Raw genomic sequence first — 17,085 nt, 5'->3', positions numbered from 1 at the left:
CAGGGCGCTGAGCTTGGCGGGTTCTGCTTCGCTCACATCCCCGGGGAAGAAGCTCCCAGCATGGCAGCCCCAGGAACTGGGGAATGAGCTGCTTCCATGGGGAGCTGTCTCTGCTCCTCACCCCCCGCCCCAGAACTGGGCCCTGCTTAGCCCTGGGCGCCTGGCCTGTGCCTCCTCCCGGGGGTGCGCTCAGGCCGTCCCCGCCGGAGGAAAGGGCTCTGCAAGTGCCCACGGCCCGGCCGCACAGGCCGCTCTGGGTTTGCAGCGCCGGCTGAGAGCAAGGCCTGAAAAAGGCTGAGTGCCCGTCCACCCCACCCCAAACGGGGGTGTCCCCGCAGTGAAAGCGAGGGCAGCTCCAGGCCCCCGCACCCCTTTGCAATCGCGGCCCTGGCCAGGCCTCTCGGTCGCAGCGACACTCATCCGCCAGCGGTCGCAGCCCGGGCAGCCCCTCGAGGTCGCCTCAGGCAGGTCACCGCGCTGCAGTGCCGGCTTCCGAGTGCACAGCGCGAGCGCTGCCGGTGGTGGGAAGGGCTCAGGGCCAGGGCGATGGCCTGGCCTGGCCCATCTCCCGCCCCTGCTGGGCGCTCTGCCAGGATCGGGGCAGCTGGGAGCACACCCAGGGCCAGCCCCAGCCCAACTGTGCTGCCGGGGAGCCCAGCTCCAAGATCCGCCTCTCCCAACGCACCACAGCCTGGGGCCACAAAACCCCTGCCCCCCCCCGGCACACAGTGCTGGAGCTGGGGCTGTGGGGTCTGGCCCCCTTCCCCAGGCCCTGGGCTCGCTACACAACTGACTCTACGTACAACTTCTCTCTACACAACGCGAGCTGGCAGACTGGGCCCCAACACCCAATACCGGGGGGACACACAGGCCCCCCAGTGACGTGTGGGGGGTCGTCAGCCCCTCCCCACCCACCACACTGGCACCTCCCCCTGCACACGCCCTGGGGGGAAACATGGGCCCCCCAGTGACGTGGGGGGGGTCAGCAGCCCCTCCCCACCTGCAGCTCCTGGGGCCCCACCCGGAGCAGCAGGAGGCACGAGTGTGCGGTTCTCAGCTGGCAGCAGGCGCCAGGGCGTTCCGGCCCTCCCAGCCCAGGAGCGACCCCACGACTGCCCCAGATCCACACCGGCTGCCCCTTGCAAAGGCACCGCTCCCCGCCCGGGCCCGCGGCTAGCGGCACCGCTAGGGTACAGACCAGCTCCCCCGCAGATACGAACACAGAAGCAAACAGACGCTGTCGCGGCGCTGGCTGCAGCGAGGGGCAGAGAGCCGGGTCCCCATCCTCCCACCCTGCCCTGGCACTGCGAAAGGGCCCATCCCTTGAAGACGGGAGCGATCCTCCACGATGCACTGAGGCGCTGGAGACCTGGACCGTCCCCTGAGGAGGGGCCCAAGCGCTCACAGCGCTTCGCACTCAGCCACGGCCCCACCCCCAGCGTCCCGTCACTCCTCCTCCTGCAGAGCCGGGCTGGGCAGCTTGGCCTCGGGGCTGCGTGCCCCCTCCTGGGCTGGCTGCCCGCAGTGCTGCTTGCTGCAGGGGTCAGTGTCTCTGGCTAAGGCACATTGTGATGGGGCTGCAGGGCAGGGGTGGGCCCCCGACTCCTCGCCCCCGTTCACCTGCAGCGGGGACCGCCCGCTCTGCAACTCTGCTGCTTTGGCTGCTCCTTCCAAAGGGCCCTGCAGACAGAAACAATCAGACGCCCCCTGGAATCCCACCCTGTGCATCTGGCTCTGTGATGCAGCCACCTCTGGGGCGGGATCAGTGGGGAACAGCCGTGCAGAACGCTGCACAGGATTGGCTCACCCAGTGCCGAGATCCCGCCCCAGAGAGGGCTGCATCAGTGGGTAACAGCTGTGCAGAACGCTGCACAGGGGTGGCTCACTCAGTGCTGAGATGCAGCCACCTCTGGGGCAGGATCGCTGGGGAACAGCCACACAGAATGCTACATAGCAATGGCTCGCCCAGTGCCGAGATGCAGCCACCTCTGGGGCAGGATCAGTGGGGAACAGCCACACAGAACGCTGCACAATGATGGCTCGCCCAGTGCCGAGATGCAGCCACCTCTGGGGTGGGATTGCTGAGGAACAACTGGGTGTTCTGAGCCCTGATTCCCAAAACTTGTTCCCGAGGCAGATGACACAACCAGAGAAGCACATTACGAAGACCAGCAGCATACAGAACATAGCCTAGCTCTTGGCCGTCAGTAACGAGCTCTGCTAATGGCCCCAACCCGGGGGGAGGGAGGGCCTAGGCTAGCTAGGTGAGGGACAGGCAGACAGACACGCATACCTGTTTGTTAAGTTTCTTGTTTCCTTTGGGGAGTTTTCCAGATCCATCTCGGCTGCGTCTGGGATGGAGCCCAGTGGAGAACAATAACACTCATTAGCTAGCTGCAGGGTTCCTCTTGAACTCCCCCCACGAGAAGGGGAATTAACTAACAGGCCTAATAACAGAGTGACGTTAAGGAGGCTAAAGAACAGCGGTCATACGATTCCATTAATTGCAGAGCATGATGGCTGTGGGCTACGGTGCAGCTGCATCTGGGGTGGGTTGCTAGGAACCAGCTGCACATACCGCCACACAAAAACGGCTCACCCAGAGCAGAGACGACCCAAGGGGAGAGCGGTGGTCCCCCCGCTGCTAGCCCAGCCTCTGGAGTCCGCCCCTCAGCTGTGCTGTGGTACTTACCCCTTCCCCGGGCCCCCGACAGACACCACCTGCATCCCGAAGGAGCCCCGTCCCCGCGAGGGCTTGCTGCCTGCCCACTGGCCGACAACCATGCCTGCGATCTCCAGTTTGCCCCCCTGGGGTGGGATGGGGTGAAGACCTAGGAAACGAGCCAGGGGATGGGGGCGAGTGACACCAGGGCCCCGTCCGGGCCCCAGAAGATCTGTGACTAGCAGGACATCAGATCTCAGGTCAGAAACAAGCTCTGCCAAGAGACTGAGTTGATCTGCTGTCCTGTTGCCTCTGCTCTGGGGCACCCCACCAGCCCCCAAACCCCACCCCTGTGCAGCAGCGAGGGGAGCAGAAGAGGCCCCACAACCCCTGCCCAAAACACGCCCACAAGCCAGCCACCAGGAGATCCCACCACTCACACCAATACCCAGCGGTGAGCGAAGCCCCAGAACAAGGGTGGGACCTCGGATCAGGGGACAGGACAATCTCACCTGTGAACCCTCTGCTCCTCCCAGGGGGCAGCGGCGGCCCAGAGCTGGCAGTGCGGGGGCAGACAGGCGTGGGATAGAAGGGTGTGGCCATGGCGGACACGAAGGGAGGAGGTGGCAGGAGAGGGGGTGGGGCCTGGTGGTTGAGGTTCACACCCTCCAGGATGCTCTGTCTCATTCTCTCCACCTTGGCTGCCTGCTCCGTCTGGGGAGGAAACCAACCCGCATGACGCCGTCCCCCACGGGCTGCCCCACAGCAGAACCGTCAGGCCCTCTACTCCTAGACCACCAAGAACAGCTGCTCCAGCCCCACCCTCACTCCCCTGCGAGACAGGGAGAGAACCCAGGAGTCCTGGCTCCCAGCCCCCGCTCTAACCACAAGGCCACACTCCCCTCCCAGAGCCGGGGAGAGAGGGCCATGTCCTGCCCCGTACCTGCCCGTCGCACAGGTCAATGAGGGGGGCCCTGTCCCGAGTGGCTTTGATGAGCTTGCTCTGGAAGAGTTTTCCATCAAAGTAGATCCAGGGGCAGCAGTGTTCCCAGGGCACCGGCTGCCCGCAGGCATCGTTGGCAAACAGCGCTGTGTCTACTCCGCTCATGAAGAGGGCTGCCAGCTGCACACCCCGGGCATCCAGCTTCTCAATCTGCAAGGAAACCGTTCCCAGCTCTTTAATGGGGGAGGGATGCAGCCAACTCTGGGGTGGGGCAGCTGGGGAACAGCTGCACATAACAGTGCATGGGGGTGCTCGTTTGGCAGCTGAGAAATAGAGCAGATCAGCAAGTAAAGAAGCCCTTCCACTGTATTCTCCAGTGAGAACGGGGCAGAGAACCCCGAAGCTGGGGGTGGCACCCCCTCAATCTAACCACTACACCCTGTTACCGTTCCCTTTTCTCCCGAACAGCTCCAGGGCCAGTTCTCGCCAGCCTTGGCTGCATTTTACCCACAATGTGCCCCGAGGTACAAAACCTCTAACACGCCGAACGTTATTGTCCTGGTAAAACTCAGCCCCACGGCGGCAGGGAACGCCATGGCACCCGGCTGCCTCACACCACTGCACTTCGGAGACGCCAGCAGAGTCAAATGGGGCAGCACGTGGCTGTTCTTTGGCGAAGGCGCCGAGCTGAGCCACGGCTGAGGACTCCGGTCTCCTGCACCCCAGGCGCTGACGACCCTTGGGAGGTGAGGGTGGACCCGGAGGGCTCAGATCACAGCCACTGAGGCAGCGCCCCGAGAGCATAAACCCCAGGTTCAGTTAGAGCTTGCGTAGGGCAAGGCTGAAGCTTAAGAAAGGCTGTAACAATTGACCTGTCTGCGGCGTCCAGCTCAGGCGCGGGGGTTTGAACCAGTGCGCCCACGAGGGAGGCGTCGGCTCAACTCACTGGACGTTCTGTCTGCAGCTGCCCTGGTCTGTGCTAGGGACAGGCCCCTGCTGCGTGGGAGGAACCAGGCCATCCCCAGCCGACCTAGGGAGGGACCAGGCTGGGCCGCGCCCCCGTTACCCCGCGACAAGGGGGAACACTGCCAGCTCTGCTGGGGAGGCGCCAGACCAGGTCCCGGGATGGCTGCTGTGACGGTGTGGGGGTGGGTGCGGGAGTCAGGCTGGAGGGGCGTGTGACAGGCTGAGCAGCTCCCCCCGGCTGGGGCTGGGGCTGTACCCGAGCGGGCAGGTAACACCTCTGCCCTGAGCACAGAGCAGGGGGGAGCCGAGCGAGGCGGCAGTTGGAAGGAGCCAGCCTGTGCAGAGGGGGGCTAACCCCAGCAGGGCACCCCTCGGGCTCCTCTCCCCTCCCCAGGAGGGCTTGGAAGGACGGGCTCTGCGCTGCAGCTCTGTCCTCTGATAAACTTCCTCTTCCAGCCCCTGCGCAGAGTCGCTCCTGCCTGAGGCCGGGGGGCGGTGCTGGCGGACCCCTCAGCCCCATTACAGCTGCATACCCCCATTACCGCAGGCGAAGGGGGCGCCGGATGGCCGCGTACCCCCATTACCGCAGGTGAAGGGGGCGCCGGATGGCCGCGTACCCCCGTTACCGCGGGCGAAGGGGGCGCCGGATGGCCGCGTACCCCCGTTACCGCGGGCGAAGGGGGCGCCGGATGGCCGCGTACCCCCGTTACCGCGGGCGAAGGGGGCGCCGGATGGCCGCGTACCCCCGTTACCGCGGGCGAAGGGGGCGCCGGATGGCCGCGTACCCCCGTTACCGCGGGCGAAGGGGGCGCCGGATGGCCGCGTACCCCCATTACCGCAGGCGAAGGGGGCGCCGGATGGCCGCGTACCCCCGTTACCGCGGGCGAAGGGGGCGCCGGATGGCCGCGTACCCCCGTTACCGCGGGCGAAGGGGGTGCACAGCGAGACACTGGGGGAGGAACCAGCAGCTGTCTATCACAACGAGCTCGTGGGCACCAAAGCAGCCTGGGGGGCCAAGAGCTGAGCTGAAGGGGGAGCGCAGGAACAGGTGCTCTCCAACAGATACCAAACCAGCTGCTGGGTGGGGCGGCTCTGCCAGGGGCTCCGAGGTCCCCAGCCACCCCACTGGGTCTGCGCCCCAGCTGCAGCGAGCACCAGCCTGGGGCCTGTACGCGGCTGAGCTGGGCTGGGCGCCGGCCAACACCAGCCACTTTTCTCCTGTGCCTCACTCGACGTGGCGGGCGCCCTCCCCCCACCACAGACCTGGGGCTCCTGTGGGTGCCGCACTGCTGGGGCGGGCGCCCCAGACGGAGCTGCGCAGGGGGAGCCCCTCTGCGTTCTCCCCCTGCCCTGCGAGCCGCCAGCACTTCCGCCCAGGGCGTCGGGCCAGAGCCGGGCAGGAGCAGGACAGGGCCGGAGAGCCAGGGGCTATGCCCACAGCAAAGCCGGGTGAGAGGAGCTGGGGGCGTGCGCCCCAGGCCAGCCCCTACCTTCAGCTGCTGGAGACGGTCCGGCTCGTAGAGCTGAGGGGAAACTGCCTGAGCCAGGAAGACGTCCAGCTCGTGCCTGTGAAGAACTCTGCCGCCTGGCCACTGCACCATGTACCTGGAAACGCAGCAAGGGCCGTGAGGCAGGAGCAGCTCTCCCCAGCGCCGGCGGGACAGTGGGGGCGTGGAACCAGCGCTCCCGGGTGCGCCGGGCTCTGGCAGATGGCAGCAGGAGCTAATGGTCACAGCAGGGTGTGCAGAGCCAGGACTCCTGGGCCCTCTCCCCAGATCTGGCAGGGGAGTGCGGTCTAGTAGTTAGGGCAGGGGAGGGCAGGGGCTGGGAAAGAGCCACTCGTGGCCTGGCAGGCCGGCTGCTCCCCCGCCAGGTGCTGGTGGTCCCCGAGGGCCCCCGGCCCACTCACCGCAGCACACAGCACATCAGGAGCAGGTGGGTGGGCACGCTGGCGGGGTTCAGCATGCCGGGCGTGTCGGCCCGCAGGCAGGCCAGGAAGGCCCTCATGCGCCGGCTCCTGTCGTCCGCCGCCTTCCCCAGCCACAGCCGCCGCAGGTTGGGGCAGCTCCACTCACGGAAGGCCAAGGCCGAGACCAGCTCCGGCGTCTGCGGGGACTTGCCCTTGTAGGCCGCCCACTCCTTGACGATCACCGGAGGCACTGGGGGCCAGAGGAGAGCGCGCCAGGCTCAGGTTCAGGTTCAGGGAGCTGGGCAAAGAACCCCCATGTCCAGCTCCGCTGCACTAACCAGCAGATACCCCCACCCCCCGCGGCCTGCAGGTCCCACCTGTCTTGGGGCCGGCCGGCCAGGCACTAGCTCTAACCACTAGACCCCATTCCCCCCGGTGGCCCGCAGGCCCTACCTGCCCGGGGGATGCGGCGGCGCTCAGCCCGGCGCTGGCTCTCAGCCACGCTGAACAGCACGCCGTAGATGTGCTGGCGGGCGGCACGGAAGAGGACGGCAGCCGGGGGCAGCTCAGCATTAGCCTCGTCCTCGATGCACACCGGGAGTTTGATCTCGCCCTGAGCCCGAACCGCCGGAGAGGGGCTGAGAACCCAGGAGTCCGGCCGCTCAGCCCCTTCACACCCGGCAGCCAGGGAGAGAACCCAGGAGTCCAGCCGCCCAGCCCCCCCCAGCCAGGGAAAGAACCCAGGAGTCCGGCCACCCACAGCCCCCCCCCGCCCCCCGAACCAGGAGAGAACCCCTTTCTAGCATCACAAGTTTCAGCCCCCAGACCTCTCTCCTCCACGGCCTCTCAGCTCTAACCACTAGTTCCCACTCCCGTCAGAGAAGCCAGAACCCGGCCCCCACCTGGCACCGTTCTCACCTTGGTCAGCACGTGGTAAATGCAGGGGTACATGAGGCCACGGCGATGCCGGTGCTCAGCCACCCGCAGCACCTCGGGGGCGACCGGGGGCAGCGGGGGGGTGGTTATGTCCATGTGGTTGCGGGTGGCCATGGAGAGCAGGGAGGGGATGGACGCCTCCGGCCTAGCCAGGGGCCCATTGGTGTCGCCAGAGTCCCCTGCTTGCCCCCAGCCGTGGCCCAGCTTTCCGGCACCAGGCTCCTCCCAGCCGCACTCGGGCTGCAGCGCCTCAGACACGTGGCTGGGGAGGAGACGTGGAAGGAGGTGACAAATCACGCACCTCCCAGCGCCAGGGAGAACCCAGGAGTCCTGGCTCCCGGCCCCCTGCTCTACCCACCGGCCCCCACCTCCCTCCCAGCGCTGGGGAGAACCCAGGAGTCCTGGCTCCCGGCTCCCCACTTTATCCACCAGCCCCCACCCCCCTCCCAGCGCCAGGGAGAACCCAGGAGTCCTGGCTCCCGGCCCCCTGCTCTACCCACCGGCCCCCACCTCCCTCCCAGAGCTGGGGAGAACCCAGGCATCCTGGTTTCTGGTCCCCTGCTCTACCCACCGGCCCCCACCTCCCTCCCAGCGCTGGGGAGAACCCAGGAGTCCTGGCTCCCGGCCCCCTGCTCTACCCACCGGCCCCCACCTCCCTCCCAGAGCTGGGGAGAACCCAGGCATCCTGGTTTCTGGTCCCCTGCTCTACCCACCGGCCCCCACCCCCCTCCCAGCGCCAGGGAGAACCCAGGAGTCCTGGCTCCCGGCCCCCTGCTCTACCCACCGGCCCCCACCTCCCTCCCAGAGCTGGGGAGAACCCAGGAGTCCTGGCTCCCGGCCCCCTGCTCTACCCACCGGCCCCCACCTCCCTCCCAGCGCTGGGGAGAACCCAGGAGTCCTGGCTCCCGGCCCCCTGCTCTACCCACCGGCCCCCACCTCCCTCCCAGAGCCGGGGAGAACCCAGGCATCCTGGCTCCCGGCCCCCTGCTCTACCCACCGGCCCCCACCTCCCTCCCAGCGCTGGGGAGAACCCAGGAGTCCTGGCTCCCGCTAGCCGCACTCACTTGGCGCTGTGCCTGCCACGCTCTTCGCCGGACGACGAGGAAGAGGAGGAGGAGGAAGGCAGCTTAGAGGCAGGGGAAGGCTCTGGGCCCCGGTGGGGCGGGGGGAACTTGACGTAGGTGCCGGCCCAGCTGCTGAAATCCCCATCTCCCAGGAGGGGGGGCGCGAAGAGGAGGCTGGTGCCAGGGCCTGGGGGCAGGGAGGGGGCCGCTGGCTGGCCCTGCGTCTTTGGCCCCAGCTGAGCGGGAGGCAGACAGAAATGGGCTAAGGGCGGCAGATCCCTCTCCTGGGTTTCCTCCTGCTCTAACCACTGGGCCCTGCTCCTCTCCTGCAGCTGGAGACAGCACCCCGGTGTCCTGGCTGCCACCACCTCCCCCACTCTAACCACTAGGCCCCACACCCGTCTGAACCAGCATCACTGGGGGGTTCCCGCCCGCGTGGGGCACAGCAGTGCTGGGACCAGTCCCACGGGGATGGCTGGGGGGGGCTCCCGCCAGCGCAATGGGACCAGCCCCCCAGGGGTGGCTGGGGGGGGCTCCCGCTGGTGGGCTAGGACTGGGGGGCGTTAGAGCGGAGGACGCTGGGCGTTGGCCACAAGCCCCATCTCTAAGCAGTTCACCCCCAGCTGTGCCCCAGAGCACCCCCGCCTGGCACAGCCCCCCCACCCACTAGCCTCCACCCCCCTCCTAGGGACCCGTGAGCCCCAGCCGTCGGCCTGGCTCCCCCCTCGCTAAGCCCCAGATGGCACAGCCCCCCCCAACCCTGCCCCCACAGGGATTGGAACCTACCATCGGCTTCCCCGTGGGGAGGGATCCCACTGGGCTGCGCTGCATGGGGGCTGCTCCTCCCACGTGGTTGGGTCCATAGCCTGGCACTGAGACACAGAGCAGGGCTTGTGCCAGCTCTCCCAGCACCAGCACGCAGCACAGGAGAGCAGTGGGGCCCAGTGGTTGGGGCAGGGGGGAGCCAGGCCCCCCAGGGAGTGGGGCCCAGTGGTTGAAGCAGAGGTGGGGGGGAGCCAGGCCCCCCGGGGAGTGGGGCCTAGTAGTTGGGCGGGGGGGAGCCAGGCCCCCTGGGGGGGTCTCCCAGCTCTGGGAGGGGGGTGGGGGCTAGTGGGTTACAGCAGGGGACACTGTGGGAAGTGGGGCCTGGGGCTCCCCCCTGTCCCACCCCATACTCACAGATGAAGGAAGCCGGGCCCACAGGAGCTGGGGGCATCTTGGCTGCCACCGAGTAATAGTCCACGGCCTTCTTGAAACGCGCGATTTTATCCTCCGTCCTGGACTGGGGAGCAGAGCCCGGTGGGGCCGGGGAGCTCAGGGGGGCCAGGACAGCCGCTGCGTCCTCAAGACCCTCCCGCCAGCGATCCAGCCCCGCGACTTGGCCTGGCTCAGCCCCAGCGACACAGACGTGGTGCCAGCCCGGGGGCTGCCCCTCGGTCCCCCCAGAGCCCCAGATGTGGTCGGAGAGGGTCCCATGGCCCACCAAGTGCCAACTCGGTCAGCGAGCTCAAGGCACCGATTATCAGGGACCCCCCAATCTTGGCTGGCAGGGTTCTCCCAGCACCCCGGAAATCCCCCCGATCTCGGACAGTGGGGTTCTCCCGGCACCCCGGAAATCCCCCCGATCTCGGACAGCGGGGTTCTCCCGGCACCCCAGGGACCCCCCTGATCTCAGCTGGTGGGGTTCTCCCAGCACCCCGGAAATCCCCCCGATCTCGGACGGCGGGGTTCTCCCGGCACACCGGGGACTCCCCAGTCTCAGCCGGCGGGGTTCTCCCGGCACCCTGGGGACGCTGTGATGGAGCGGGGGGAGTGCAAATGCGAGACTCAGGCTGGATGTGAGAGACAAGCAGAATAGCTCCCAGTGGCTAAGGATGACCCTGGGGCTACAACTGGCAGGTAACACCTCTGCCCTGAACAAAGAGGCGGGAGGAGCCGAGCTGGGTTTTTGAATCGTGGGCGGCAGTTAGAGGCTAGGAAAAGGGAGAGCTGGAAGGCAGCCAGCCTGAGGAGGGGGGAAAGCTACACCCCAGAGGGGCACCCCTCGGGGTCTTCCCCCCAGGACGGGTCGGAAGGACTGTCTCTGACTGCCGTACTGACGCTTCTGTGAGAAACTGGACATATGTTGCCTACTAAACCTCCTGTTGCACCTGCTGAGTGAGAGTCACTCCTGCCAGCGGACAGGGTGCAGTGCAGGGGGACCCCTGAACCCCATCACAGACGCCCCCCCCCAGATCTCGGCCAGCAGGGTTCTCCCGGCACTCTGGAAACGCCCCCTGATCTCAGCCGGCGGGGTTCTCCCAGCACCCTGGGGACCCCCCCCAATCTCGGCCAGCGGGGTTCTTCCGGCACCCTGGGGACCCCCTCCAATCTCGGTCGGTGGGGTTCTCCCTGCACCCTGGGGACCCCCTCCAATCTCAGCCGGCGGGGTTCTCCCAGCACCCTGGGGACCCCCCCGAGTCTCGGCCGGCGGGGTTCTCCTGGCACACCGGGGACCCCGATCTCAGCCAGCGGGGTTCTCCCGGCACCCTGGGGACCCCCCCGATCTCAGCCGGCGGGGTTCTCCTGGCACACCGGGGACCCCCTGATCTCGGCCGGCGGGGTTCTCCCAGCACCCTGGGGACCCCCTCCAATCTCGGCCGGCGGGGTTCTCCTGGCACACCGGGGACCCCCTGATCTCAGCCGGCGGGGTTCTCCCAGCACCCTGGGGACCCCCTCCAATCTCGGCCAGCGGGTTCTCCCAGCACCCTGGGGACCCCCCCTGATCTCGGCTGGTGGGGTTCTCCCAGCACCCTGGGGACCCCCCCTGATCTCGGCTGGTGGGGTTCTCCCAGCACCCTGGGGACCCCCCCGATCTCAGTCGGTGGGGTTCTCCCAGCACCCTGGGGACCCCCTCCAATCTCAGCCGGCGGGGTTCTCCCAGCACCCTGGGGACCCCCCCCGATCTCGGTCGGTGGGGTTCTCCCGGCACCCTGGGGACCCCCCCTGATCTCGGTCGGCGGGTTCTCCCGGCACCCTGGGGGGACCCCCTGATCTCGGCCGGCGGGGTTCTCCCAGCACCCTGGGGACCCCCCCCGATCTCGGCCGGCGGGGTTCTCCCAGCACCCTGGGGACCCCCCCCAGTCTCGGCCGGCGGGGTTCTCCCAGCACCCTGGGGACCCCCTCCAATCTCGGTCGGTGGGGTTCTCCCAGCACCCTGGGGACCCCCCCCTGATCTCGGCCGGCGGGGTTCTCCCAGCACCCTGGGGACCCCCCCCAGTCTCGGCCGGCGGGGTTCTCCCAGCACCCTGGGGACCCCCTCCAATCTCGGTCGGTGGGGTTCTCCCAGCACCCTGGGGACCCCCCCTGATCTCGGCCGGCGGGGTTCTCCCAGCACCCTGGGGACCCCCCCCAGTCTCGGCCGGCGGGGTTCTCCCAGCACCCTGGGGACCCCCTCCAATCTCGGTCGGTGGGGTTCTCCCGGCACCCTGGGGACCCCCTCCAATCTCGGTCGGTGGGGTTCTCCCAGCACCCTGGGGACCCCCCCTGATCTCGGCCGGCGGGGTTCTCCCAGCACCCTGGGGACCCCCCCCAGTCTCGGCCGGCGGGGTTCTCCCAGCACCCTGGGGACCCCCTCCAATCTCGGTCGGTGGGGTTCTCCCAGCACCCTGGGGACCCCCCCCGATCTCGGCCGGCGGGTTCTCCCGGCACCCTGGGGACCCCCTCCAATCTCGGTTGGTGGGGTTCTCCCAGCACCCTGGGGACCCCCTCCGATCTCGGCCGGCAGGTTCTCCCGATGCCTGTCATGCCAGAAGAACAGGTCAGCTGGCTCACCTGGGAGCGTTTGAAGACGTCTCTCCCCACAGCGTCTAGATCGCAGGGGTTCTTGATGGCGCTCACATAGTCCGAGACGGCCCTGATCACCACGTCACAAGGGGGCAGCACCAGCTGGTGGGCTCGCACCTGGATGTACGCGGGACGGGTGGGGCACTGCATTATGCGCCCACAGACGGGGGGCTGGGAGACGCCCCCCATCATCCGTCCCACGTCCCCCAAACACAGACACCTGCCCAGCTCCCTGCCTCCCCAGAGCCTCCCCCAGCCACGAGATCCCAGCCTCACCCAAAGCCAGGAAGGGAACCCAGGCGTCCTGCCTCCCAGCCCCCCCAGTCTAGCCCCACACCTCGGAGCAGACTCATTGTATCCCAGCCCCGAGCCAGCCAGCTGGGCTGTGCTGTGGGACGTCCCGCTACCTTCAGTGATGCCAGCGGGTGCTCCGGCCCCAGCAAGCTCCAGTGGAAAGCAGCCAGGTCCTCGTCCGGGAGGATGTGATTACCTGGGGGGGCCAGAGTGGTCAGCAGAAGGCCACTTGGGAGCTGCTCCCACTCCCGCTCCCACCACCACCCCGACCGAGTCCTGGCCCAGAGCCACCCCAGGGGCTCCCAGATCTTGGAGCCGCTCACCGGCGAGATCCCAAGTGATGCTGCCTAGACACCAGGCCCCAACCCCCAAACCCCCAGAGCCCCATTCTCTGAGCCCAGAGACCCTGCCCAGTGGTCCGACAGCCCCAGGGCACCAGAGGCCCCACCTGGGGGTCCCCAACCCCCACCAGAGACTGCGCTGACCTCAGAGACCCTACCTGGGGGTCCCCAACCTCCCCCAAAGCACACAGACCCCCCCAACTGCACCCACACCAGAGCCCCTGCCCAGAGTGTCCCCCCGCCCCATTCACTGCGCCCGTCGCTGGCTGTGGAGCAGGGAACGGCTCCCCCGCTGGCAGGACTGAGCAGCTTCCCTGTGTTCCACCACAGCTCCCCCTGCCCTGGCCCAGCCGGGGGTCTGTGCGGGTGTCCCCCGAGGCCCCAGCTGCACCTACCCAGCAAGGCGGCGAAGATGGGGAAGCTGGAGAGCTCGAGGCCCAGCTGCTTGGCCACCTGGTGCATGAGGAACTGGTTGGTGGTGAGGCTCTTGCCATTCCAGCTCAGCTTGAGGGCGTGGGCACTGAAGTAGCAGGGCAGGCTGGCCAGGGCGAACTCCGAGTCGTGGGCCAGCAGCCCGTGGAAGCCGCGCTCCCGGAAGAAGGACACCACCTCCAGGTGATGATCCTCCAGGCTCTGGAAGACCTGCCAGGAGGAAGCGGTCTCACCCAGCAGCAGCGACCGGGGGCACAGAACAGGCCCTGCATGGAGCCAAGGACAGGCAGTGCCAAGTGGGGGGCAGGCACAGGGAAAGGCAGCGCGGGGGTGGCAGAGGGAGGGTCAGGCGGGGGGAGAGGCAGGCGGGGGCGGTGGCGGGAGGCAGATAGAGGGGAAGGCAGAAGGAAGCATGGAGAACTCCCCTTGCAGACAGGGAAGAGGGGCGCCGTGCACGGGCGGGCGCCAAGGAGAACACAGCAGCACGCCGCGGCGCCCATCGGCAGGGACACTTCTCTGGACTCAGAAGAAGCCGACAGCCATTTGCTGGGTTTCTCTCCCCCCACCAGCACGACGCGTGTGTCGGCCCCTCAGCCGGAGCACTCGGCCAGCTGGCAGCCAGGACACGGGAAGCTCATCAGGCTGATTCCCCAACATGTGACTCTGGGCCAGGGCTGCCCAGCCCCACCCTGGCGCTCCGAGGAGCCAACGACCGCCTGGCACTGCAGAGACGGGCGCTCATCTGCCTGACCTTGGCAGGCAAAACCCTGAAGCATGGGAGTGGATCACAGCCCTTGTCCGAACGCAGAGCTGCGCCAGGGCGCAGAACGAGTCGCTTCACTGGAGCTGCTCAGTCTCGAAGCGTCACCATCCCCGTTTGTCGTGTCCCCTGCACTCCGACGGCTGCTCCGCCCTCGCTTGGAAGAAAGGCAGCTCCTTCTCACCTCTGCCTCTTCGGAGGCTGGGAAGCCCCACCCGCTACCCTGCTATTTCGGGCGGCGAAAAGTTTATGCTCCAGGAGCCTCTACACCAGCCTAGTCCTCTCCAGTTGTTCGCCGCCTTTGCTGGAGCACAGGCACCACAACAAGATGCAGGGTCCCAGCAGCGAGCGCTCCAGGGCCAAACCCAGGGGAAATCCCCCTCTGCCCCAACCCCAGAGCGGATGGCACTAGCGCTTTGGGCCTCGGCCTCACCCTAGAAGCCGCCATTTACCAGCTTCTCTCTGTCCTAGCTCTCTATTTTGCCTGACGCGTAGCGCGGCACCTCGGTAGCTGCACCAGAGCCACCCTTCCTCCTGAGCTGTTTCTACCACATCAAGCACCGGGGCCTCAGCAGCCCACGTTAAAAGTCAACAAGAGCCACTGCTGATGATGGACAAAGAAAAATCCAAATTTACAGGGAAGGTGTCACCAAGGACTGAGGTGGACCCACCTCTGGAGCGGGATGGCTGACGAACAGCCACGTACAACACAATGCAGAGAGGGCTTGCCCAGCACTGAGATGCAGCCAGTTCTGGGGAAGAGCTGCAGACCAAAGTGGTACAGCCAGCTGAGAGAAGAGGAGAAGCGGAACCACAAAGCGCAGGGAAGAAAACAGCATGAGAAAGACGACGACAGAAAAGCAGTACAGGGATTAGGAATCAGCGTCACTGCTCAGCCAGGCAGGAGCAGGGCTCACGCAGGGCAAAAGGGCCACAGCCTGGAAGTACGGCTGCAGTGCTGAGGGCACCGGGGACAAGCGTGGACAGGCACCATCACAGGCCCAGGGACTGTGGCCAGAGCCAGGAGGCAGGAGAAGCAGGAGCAGGGGCAGGGGCACAGCCACCCTCTCCTACCTTGACCCGGAAGCGGATCATGGCCAGGCGGACACAGTGCCCCAGACAGGCGGGGGGCAGGAACCAGGCGCGGGGGGGCGGGGTGCCCTTGTTGCCCACATGGCCAGCGATGAGCTGAGCTGTCTGACGCTCAGCCTGGGCCTTGCGGCCCCACTCAGGAAGCCGCTCCTTGCCCAGCCCGCCATTGAAGATGACTGCCAGCTCCAGCCCGCCTTGGTAGAGACAAGCCTGGGAAAGGGCCGCCAGGTAGCCCACCATTGCGTTCCACTGGCCGCCGCACACCCAGTCTGTCTGGTAGCCTCCATATAGCCGCTGCAGGGCTGAGTCCGCGTCCACCAACAGCCGAGCCGGACAGGCCGTTGTCAGCCCCGGAGCATGCTGGGAGTGCGTGACCGACGCCAGCCCCGGGGCATGCTGGGAGTGGGCCTCCACAGTTGCTAGCCCTGGGGCATGCTTGGAGTGGGCCGCCAGCCCAGGAGCATGCTGCGAGTGCAAGACCGATGCCAGCCCCAGGGCATGCTGGGAGTGCGCGACCGACGCCAACCCCGGGGCATGCTGGGAGGCAGCTGCTACCGTTGCCAGCCCCGGAGCATGCTGGGAATGGGTGACCGAGGCCAGCCCCGGAGCATGCTGGGAAGGGGCTGTCAGCCCCGGGGCATGCTGGGAGCGGGTGACCGTTGCCAGCCCCGGAGCATGCTGGGAGGGGGCTGCCAGCCCCGGAGCATGCTGGGAGCGGGTGACCGTTGCCAGCCCCGGAGCATGCTGGGAGGGGGCTGCCAGCCCCGGAGCATGCTGGGAGCGGGTGACCGAGGCCAGCCCCGGAGCACGCTGGGAGGGGCTGAGGGAGGCCACAGGCAGCGGGTAGGGCCCGGGCAGCGGCTGCAGGTAGCCGGCCAGGCAGCAGTAGGGAGGCCCCCCGCGCCCGCCCACGGCCCGGGCCAGCTTGAGCAGGTCGACGGGCACGACGGCGCCCGGGCAGCGCTTCTCCACGAACTCCTGGAAGCCCTGGACCCCCATGGCGGGGCGGGGGGTTGCTCCCCGCCCCTCACAGCTCCCAGCGCGCTAGGGCGGCCTCGGCCGCCATGGCGTAGCCCTCTTCTCCGGCCCCGCCCCCGCGGCCGCGGCCCCGGCCCCGCCCCTGGCCGCGGGGCACGGCGGGACTTGTGGTTCTCGCCCCCACGTGGCCCGTGACAATGCACTGGCAGGCGGCGGGGCCGCGACTACACTTCCCGGCAGGCCAAGCGGGGGCGAGGAGCCCTCCCCGCGCCCCATTTTTAGGGCAGCCTTCGCGCGGGCTCATGGGAGATGTAGTCATCTTCCGCTGTCCTGCGCCGGTCAGCACCGAGGGTCGGCGCACGGGGAACGGACTACCACTCCCGACAGCCCGTGCGTGCCCCGCCACCACGTTGTCCAGCGCATTGCGCAAGGCGACTTATGGCCTCATGGGAGCTGCAGCACCTCCATCCTTCCGCCTTAAGGTCACGTCCCTCCCAAGGGCTCGTGGGAGTTGTAGTCTCCCCGTTCAATAGACCGGCCTGGACTACAACTCCCGGCGGCCACTGCTGGCCGCAGCTGCCTTACCCATGAGGCTCCCTAGCCGCAGAGCACGCTGGGAGTAGTCCTCCCCCTTGCGCCTACACCTCCCAGTCGCCTCCAGTACGCCTGTGCTGGCCTGGGGAGGAGCCTCACTGATCTTACCCAGAATCCCTCCCCAGTCAGGTTACCCAGCATCATTTTAGGAAGCAGGGGGCGGGGCCGAGGGCGGCTACCCAGCATCCTCTGGGGAGAAGCTGGCCTCCTGGCCTTGGCCAGTGCGTGCAGCACCAAGGGCCAGGGGCTCCTGCCAGAACTGTGTTTTCAGAATAAGGCGCCTGGTTCG

General features: G+C 67.6%; 2 protein-coding genes across 2 annotated transcripts; both read right to left on the bottom strand.

Moving 5' to 3' along the window:
* Positions 1-891: 891 nt before the first annotated feature.
* Positions 892-16,309, bottom strand: FAM120C (family with sequence similarity 120 member C). Its single transcript, XM_075017401.1, has 16 exons — positions 15,207-16,309; positions 13,336-13,582; positions 12,713-12,795; positions 12,294-12,422; positions 9,660-9,762; positions 9,267-9,352; positions 8,481-8,716; positions 7,399-7,678; positions 6,934-7,093; positions 6,481-6,730; positions 6,062-6,176; positions 3,606-3,815; positions 3,175-3,376; positions 2,693-2,831; positions 2,294-2,351; positions 892-1,680 (listed from the first exon to the last, which is right to left on the bottom strand). Exons 1-16 carry the CDS (start codon positions 16,221-16,223, stop codon positions 1,447-1,449), a joined length of 3,549 nt encoding a protein of 1,182 aa, XP_074873502.1. The 5' UTR covers positions 16,224-16,309; the 3' UTR covers positions 892-1,446.
* Positions 9,796-12,258, bottom strand: LOC142024589 (uncharacterized; the record flags this gene model as incomplete). Its single annotated transcript, XM_075016717.1, has 1 exon — positions 9,796-12,258. A coding segment is annotated over one exon (1,275 nt), but the record flags the coding sequence as incomplete, so codon positions are not given.
* Positions 16,310-17,085: the final 776 nt, after the last annotated feature.

This window comes from Carettochelys insculpta, chromosome 22, assembly GCF_033958435.1.
Source record: "Carettochelys insculpta isolate YL-2023 chromosome 22, ASM3395843v1, whole genome shotgun sequence".
NCBI lineage: Eukaryota > Metazoa > Chordata > Testudines > Carettochelyidae > Carettochelys > Carettochelys insculpta.
Note: the sequence above shows the minus strand (reverse complement) of the source record. Positions and strands in the feature narration are given on the sequence as shown.